The 7,497-nt window shown below is 47.8% G+C and overlaps 1 protein-coding gene across 1 annotated transcript in view; it reads right to left on the reverse strand.

Annotated features, from left to right (window-relative positions):
• Window positions 1–7,497, reverse strand: part of LOC104469988 (voltage-dependent T-type calcium channel subunit alpha-1I-like) — a gene marked incomplete at both ends in the record, with an annotated part of 46,390 nt that overhangs the window by 30,725 nt on the left and 8,168 nt on the right. The window contains 5 exons of the mRNA XM_010084750.1: window positions 2,115–2,205; window positions 2,653–2,808; window positions 3,288–3,405; window positions 4,090–4,275; window positions 4,885–5,036. Of these exons, the coding sequence (XP_010083052.1) occupies window positions 2,115–2,205; window positions 2,653–2,808; window positions 3,288–3,405; window positions 4,090–4,275; window positions 4,885–5,036 (703 nt within the window). The remainder of the gene's footprint in view (window positions 1–2,114; window positions 2,206–2,652; window positions 2,809–3,287; window positions 3,406–4,089; window positions 4,276–4,884; window positions 5,037–7,497) is intronic.

Below are 7,497 nucleotides of genomic sequence, written 5' to 3' on the forward strand. Positions count from 1 at the left end.
CCAGCTCCAGGCTGGCCCCGCCCCTGGACAAGGCCGAGCCCATCAGCACCTCTGTGAATGACATATATAAGAAAGGGCACAGCACAGGGGGCAGCAGCATGGCCCCAGGCAGGCCCTGGCCTGGCCGGTCCATCCGTCCAGCTGCTGCCTGCCCAGCTCCGCCATGGCCCAGATGACCCAGCGCAGCCCCTGTCTGAGAGCTGGGAGTTGCTCAGGAGCCAGTGAAAGAACCTGCGGTGGAGAGAGGAGCAGGATGTGAGAGAGACAACTACACAGACACAAAGGTCAGTGGAGAAAGTGGAGAGGGAGGAGGTGCCGGAGCAGAGGTTCCCCTGCAGCCCCTGGTGCAGACCATGGTGATGCACGTTGTCTCCGTGCAGCCCATGGAGAGCAGAGCTCACCTGCAGCTTATTGAGATGTAGTTGTGGAGGACCCCACGTGGGAAGAAGTAACTGTGCCTAAAGGAGACCGCGAATATGTGTAAGAGACCCACACTGGAGCAGTTAGTGGAGAACTGCGGCCCGTGGGAAGGACCCACATTGGAGCAGTTTGTGAAGGACTCTCCCATGAGAGGGACCCCACGCTGGAGCAGCGAAAAGCTGTAAGGAGCCCTCCCCTGAGGAGGAAGGAGCGGCAGAGACAACACATCATGGACTGACCGCAACCCCCATTCCCTGCCACCCCATGCTGCCAGGTGGGAGAAGGTAGAAAAATCAAGAACAAAGACTGTGGGCCCAGGAGGGGTCGAGGAGAGATGCCTTTTTAAGATGTAGTTCTCTTTCTCATTGTCTTGCTCTGTGTTTGATTGTCAATAAATTAAATTGGTTTTGTGTTTTCCCAAGTCAAGTCAGTTTCTTGCCTGTGATCCTAAGTGGTGAGTGAACCCTCCCTGTCCTTGCCTCAGTCCGTGAGGTTTTTACATTTTGTGCTCCCAATTCTCCCCATCCCACTGGAGGGGTGGAGGGAATGAGAGGCTGTTCGTGGTGCTGCTGGGCAGCCTTAAAACCATGACACCCAGGATCAGACTGCTGTGAAAACAGCTAAGTTGCAGGAAACAGCTGTGACAAGCCGAGATTGGAGCCACTGCTCCTTGCTGTGGGCGCTGCATTTAAGCTCAGACCTGTGCCTGTGGTCCTTGTCTGGGTTATGCTGTGAATGTGCTTGCATCTTGCTGATCCTGATCTTGTCTTGCCGACTGGACTTCTTGGCTTGACCTCAGACCTGCCACATCACTGTGAACTTGCCTGGCAATCACTGAACAATCAGCTGACCCTAGCTAGTGTCAGTGGACCTGTTCTGCTCACCTTGTGCGGGTACTGTGCCTTTGTTGGTGTGGCCCCTGCCTTCCTGCCTGGCTGTCCCTCCCCCACAGCTCCTGGCTGACCGTCAATTGCAGACAAAGCTACTCTTGCTGCTCCCTGCCACCAAGTCCTGTCTGAGGCATAACAACACTTATAGAAAGACTTACAGTCTTCAAGGAAAGACTTTGAGGGGTGGAGACCTTACCCGGCAGTTTGTAGGCATACTGTTCCAACAGTTAATTATCTTTCCTTAAAAATATGTGGCTTTTTTGAGTCTGAATTTGTCTAGCTTTGGCTTCCAACCTTTACAATCTCATTATGCTTTTTTCTGCTCAATTAAAGAGCCATCTACCATCAGAAATCTCTCCTTATGGTTGGCACTTACAGCGTGTGTGATCAAGTCACTTCTCTGACTTCTCTAAGCTTCATTAGCCTCTCACTATGAGGCAAGACTTTCAGATTTGTCTGAGTCCTTTTTAATGTGCTGGTATCCCCTATCCAAATATGGATTCCAGATTTGGACACAGTGTTCCTGAAATGGCGCCCCCGAAGGTAAGCAGAAACAGTCTCATTTCTCACTCCCATTTGCCATTCTTTAGGTCATTCAAGAACTGCTCCTCTTAGCTATCACATTCCTCAGGATGTCAACGCCACTCTGTTTTTTCCACAGATAACACCACAAACTAGCATAAAGTTCCAAATGAAAATGAGTAAGTTCTTGGAGATGGGAGTGAGTTTTCTGCAGAATCTGCTTTCAAACTTCTCACTACAGCAATGGGAGGTGAACAAACAAGGCTGTTTGAGCTATTGTACCTGAGCCTTCCTGGACCTCTTGGAACTGATCTAACTCCTCCATGTTTGATGAACTCTGATCTTCATCTGAGTATGACCGGTTGGCATCACCCTGGAACACAAAAATTTAGAAGTTGAGAACTCATAAACAGAAAAGACAATTTGTTCTTGTCTTTCATTGCTGGAACAAATGTAAAATCCTCCTTGGCAGACAGGCATCAGTGCGATCACTGGAAAGAGTCTTGTGTGACCTGGGATGGCTGAGGTACTGTGTTCTTGATTTTGGAGGGGCAAAAGACTCACCCTAGTAAGGTAGGGTCTGTTGCACAGGATGGAAATTGTGAACCCCCTTTCAGAGGGCTTGTCTCTTCCTTTACACGGATTAACACTCATTTATTTTATTTTTTTTTAAATGAAGCCCACCCTGAACTTAACAAGGGAAATGACAGAGGTATGATACTTTGGGAGTCCTCCACCCCAGCACCTTCAAAGTTGCTCAAATGTCCCCTTTTTAGCACCTCTATTGCTCCTCCTTGATGAGGCCTCAGTGGCAACTCACCTCAGCCTGGAACCCCTCCACGAGGATGGCCACTAGCAGATTGAAGAGCACGTAATTGCCAAACGTCATGAGAGCCACAAAATAGAGGGATGCCCATGGCGAGGTGGAAGCCATGCCATTATAGAGCACAACATTCCAGTCCTCCTGGGTTAGGATCTGCAACCAGGAGCAGAGGCAACATAAACATAAAGGAAGAACAAAGGGGATTCCCAAGACTTAAGGGTTAAGAGACCTCATCAGGTCTCTTAACTTCCCCATTACCACACACTCTCTGTCCACTGTCACTGTCCAGCTGTGGTACCACCCTAGTTATGTTAGCTGAGCAAGAAGAAACAATAGCAACCATGAGGGCAGCCACATGCTGGTGTGACGGTGCTAAACACAGGAGTTGCCACAACAGAAGTGACCTTTGCAAAGTGTCTCCTCGGAAGGAAGGAGCCCCCCTGTCTGAGAGATACACCAGTCACTTGGTTACAACACACAATTTTTCCTCCTCCAAACACCACATGCCAGAGCCTTTTTGTGTGAACTTTTGTGTGGTTAGGAGCAAGTGAAATGCTCTGCAATGACAAAAAAGTACCTCTGATCCTCTTCACTTTGCCCTGGCCCACCCATAGAGAGCAAAGTGGCCTCACCTGGAATACAGTGACAATGGCCCACAGCAAGGAGTCAAAATTTTTCCGATCAGGAACCGTATCTCCTGTGTCTGTCCTGAGGCTGAACTTGCAACCAAAGATGTGCATTCCCAGGATGCTGTTGGGACAGGAAGAGGACACAGTATAAAATATAAATATCTCTGCCACCACAAGGAGTTTTTTAGAGTGATTCTCTTTTTCTCCTGACAATCTAATGTAGTACTACAGGAGTGAGGAGTAGAACAACACAGTCAGACCACTGGGACCTATCTGTGAAGAAGGAGCTGTGTATTGCACCCCTATAGCTCACCACAAAACCTTGTTTCCCATCTGCACCTCCTCAGAGCTCATGTATTCCCTCCAACCTGTCCTTCAGACCTTCTCTCTCCATCATTCTTGCTTGCTCTCCTTTTTCTACATCTCCCTTCCACAGGATGCTCTAACAAACTTTCTTCGGTGTTTCCTGCTGCCCTTTTGTCAGAGCCAGCCTCCAGACTGAACTGTTCCTGCAGCCAGTGTTGATTACCAAGAGACTTCACCTATCCTGCAATGGGACACTATGCTCAACATGCGCATTTGGTGGCAGTATTTCTCCACCCCGTCCAGGTCAAATTTTCAGTGCTGAACCCAATTTAGGGCAGCAGTAACCTCAGCCCTTATGAGCAAATAAATATCTGTCAGTGCTGCCTGAGTCTAGTGCAGTGGGCAAGATAAGCCATGAGCTCACACTCTGAAGTTGCCATCCACATGAGCCACGCAGTGCCTCTCCAAAACACTGTGAGGCAACTACCTGCCTCCTCACCTGAATATAAAGATGAAGAGCATGAGGAGCATGCAGAAGGTGGCTACATTGTCCATAGTCTTCATCAGCACCACAAGCTGGCGTCGCAGCGCGGGCATGAAACGCACCAGCTTCAGCACTCGAAGGAGACGGAAAGTCCTCAGCACAGAGAGGCCCCCGTCCGACTGACCGATGATCTCCCAGATGCTATGGCCCAGAGACGCACAGGGAGTGCAAGGGACAAAACAAAAGAGAAGTGAACAAATAGAAGAGAGAGGGGAATAACAATGCCAATCCAAGTTATCTCCTCTGCACTGGCAGCATCTATATAAGGGTTAGAGAGAAAATACGTTTGAACAAGCATATACTACAGGTTTACACTTCCGTGTAGAAAGCTGCATTTCTCCCTTCAGGACATGAGCATGGCACTGCATGTTGCAGGAATGAGGAAAGGGTTGCAGCAGTAAATTCCAGCAAGACAAGTTCTTCTATCACACATTAAACCTCTGTAGCATCCCTCATTCATGCATTTGCAAAATATTTCACAGCTATTATTTGTCATGGACTTGTAAGGCAAATGTGATTGCCTCCATTCTACAGAAAAGACAAATGAGGGGCAAAAATGCTATGCTGCTTGCCTAGGGTCGCCAACTGTTGGGAAAGGACATCTGGTCTCCCAGTCCTTGGCCTTGTGCATCAGCTCAGTTCCTCCTAGTATAGCTGCTAAATCCTTTTTGAAAAGGCACATGAAAATGTGCAAGCTCTGTGGTACTCCTTTCTATGTGTATTTCAGTTGATCCCCAAGGCCCTTGTCACCTGATGATGACGATGATACTGTCAAATATGTTGTAGGGGTTGCGGAGGTAATCAAAGAGACCAAAAGCAGCAAGTTTCAGGATCATCTCCAGGGCAAACATGCTTGTAAAGACAACATTGCTGATCTCCAAGATGTTGGTCAATTCCTCTGGCTGGAGAGAAAGCAAATTCAGAGTCAGAATGGAAAGAGACATGAAATTATGGGAAATAAAGTGTCACCATTCCCAGGGGACAGGCTTTGTAGGGAGCTGCAAAGGATCATGGGTGAGATTAGAGTGGAGCTGGATAAAGCCACTTGCACTCCAATTCCTTTGCACATTTACTACCTTCATGATACATTATGTCCCTAACAAATTATTTTACTAGAGGTGGTCAGGAGCCCCACAGTCATTCACACAGCCAAGGCTGACCAACTGTCTCCCACATCTCACTCCATATCCCCGTCCCCAAGCTAAAGGCTGCTTTACTTTGTGCAAGGAACTTGAGTATTTTTTGAAGCAGGGCGAAAGTAGCTGATCTGTGGTCAACCTCTTACTTCAAGGCCTTCTTCCTCTGAGGTTTCCACAGGTAGCTGGCACAACTTTTCACTGAAATTATGAAAACATCTGAATTATAGGAAAACAATTCCCCGTCTTCCTCTAAACCTCACTGCACTTCTCTATCCCAATTCCCCTCTATTTTTTCACTTTCCCATTTTCTCTCCCCAACTCCCCATCAAATCTTTGGTATGCATCATTTTTCTGGTCTTGCTCCAGCAGTCTTTTCTCATGTCTTTATCCTCAGAGTAGTCTCAATAATTACCCAAGGAGATGTCAGACTGGATGAATAAGACAACAGCAAGGAGGTGCACATTGCTAACACCTACCTATAAGGGGCAGGAAGAGCAGGACAGGGTGAGGAAAAGAGAAAAATGGACAGCAAGAGGAGAAAGGCAGATGCACAAGGTGAAAACCTCCAGGCATGAAACAAGATGACTGCGTTGAAAGAAAAAAAAAAAAAAAAAAAAAAGGACAGTGACCCTGCCTCAGGCATTTTTTTCTGTTGAGTCTCTGACACATCTTTCAGCCCCAGCGATACAGCCTTTTCCACCAGAGATCGATGTGTTTGTGCATATGAGAGAAAATGTTTTAATAACTCTATCAGTGGAACAAGTCTGAGCAAATTGAATTACTCCTCCTTTTGTTTTCTGAATTAATGACTTTTTCTTCAGTGTGTGCAGCCTTGGAAACTTCTCTGACAAGGTCAGGAAAGAGTCTAGACCGTTTCCTCAGGAATGATGAAACATAAGTTCAGAGGGAGACAGAGGCTGCACTGATGTCATTGATGAGGGATGCCAGGTTCTTGCCATCCCCTGTGAGATTAAGGCATTCCCTGCACTGAATTTGGGATGGACTAATAAAGCACCTCTCACCCAGGGACTAGGACTGCACCAGGCCAAACAGCAAGGGCTGAGGTCTCAGACAAGGTCAGGTGCACGAGGGGCAGCACATGCACAAGCCTGCCCATACCCAACACACATGTGCGTAGCGCAGGGAAACTACCACAGCAATGGCAAGGTACAAAGTATTCCCTAAGTGAGAGAAAAACTTCCTCCCAGGACAATGGGTTGCATCTTGCGGCCTGTCTAGACAACCCATGGCCTTCAGACCGCATGACACTGCTAGGGTAATTCACCTGGCTGTAGCATGCTGCTGACCATCAGCTTCCCAAACAGCAACTGGTGGGGGATCTGCTCCAGATGGTGTACCGCCTTCCCAAGTGGAGGGACAAGGCACAGGAGCTCCAAGGCACTTCTTCAAGGCTACTCTGGCCCAAATTTCCATGTTTACCTTGGGGCAGATATGTCACACCTCAGACAACGTGTGATGTTACATATTTGATGTTTAACCTACTGCACCACTGAGCCCCAGCTCGAAGCTTTCGAGGTGAGTATGACCCAAGCTCTGTGGTAGCAGGCAGTACTGCTCTCACTGTTTGGATACCTGTGCCAAAAAGGTGGCTGAAGACCCCTCTTTCTTCACACTGGTCTGAGATATGCCTGGCCACCAGGCCACTCTTTTAAGCATCACGTAAAATAGACGGGAACAAGCTAACTGCAAAAGCCTGTTTTTCAGAGCAGGAGAGGATAGACACTCCTGGCACTGCAGAAACAAAAAAGTGAGTCCCTGCAGGTCAGAGACAATATTTTTACCTTGAACTCAGTATTACTGCCCACTCTGAAGAGCAGTCGTGGTGTCTCCCTGAGGATTGCAAAATTGCTGTTTTTCTGAACAGCAGCCTTTCTGTTGGTTATGCCTGTTACTTATTCAGCTAGTGGAAAGGGACATGAGGGAGGAATGCAGTTCTGGGTCCGACCCTTCCCCTAAAGCTGGGAGCTGCTTCAATCCCTGCTATGGGACCCCCAGGGACCCAGATCCTCCCAGGTGAACAAATGGACTGGAAACTGCTCCTCACATCTGTGGCTTCCCATGCCCTTTGCTAATTTCTTGCACTCCTCATTGCAGGTTTTTATTGAAATAGTCCATTTCTTTAAAATCAGAAAAGAGAAAATGGCTCAATTTCCATCCATAATTACATTTGAATAACAAAACCATTCTGAAAATGAGGGAAAGA

This window comes from Pterocles gutturalis, unplaced genomic scaffold (genome assembly GCF_000699245.1).
Source record: "Pterocles gutturalis isolate BGI_N339 unplaced genomic scaffold, ASM69924v1 scaffold10350, whole genome shotgun sequence".
NCBI classification, from domain to species: Eukaryota; Metazoa; Chordata; class Aves; order Pterocliformes; family Pteroclidae; genus Pterocles; species Pterocles gutturalis.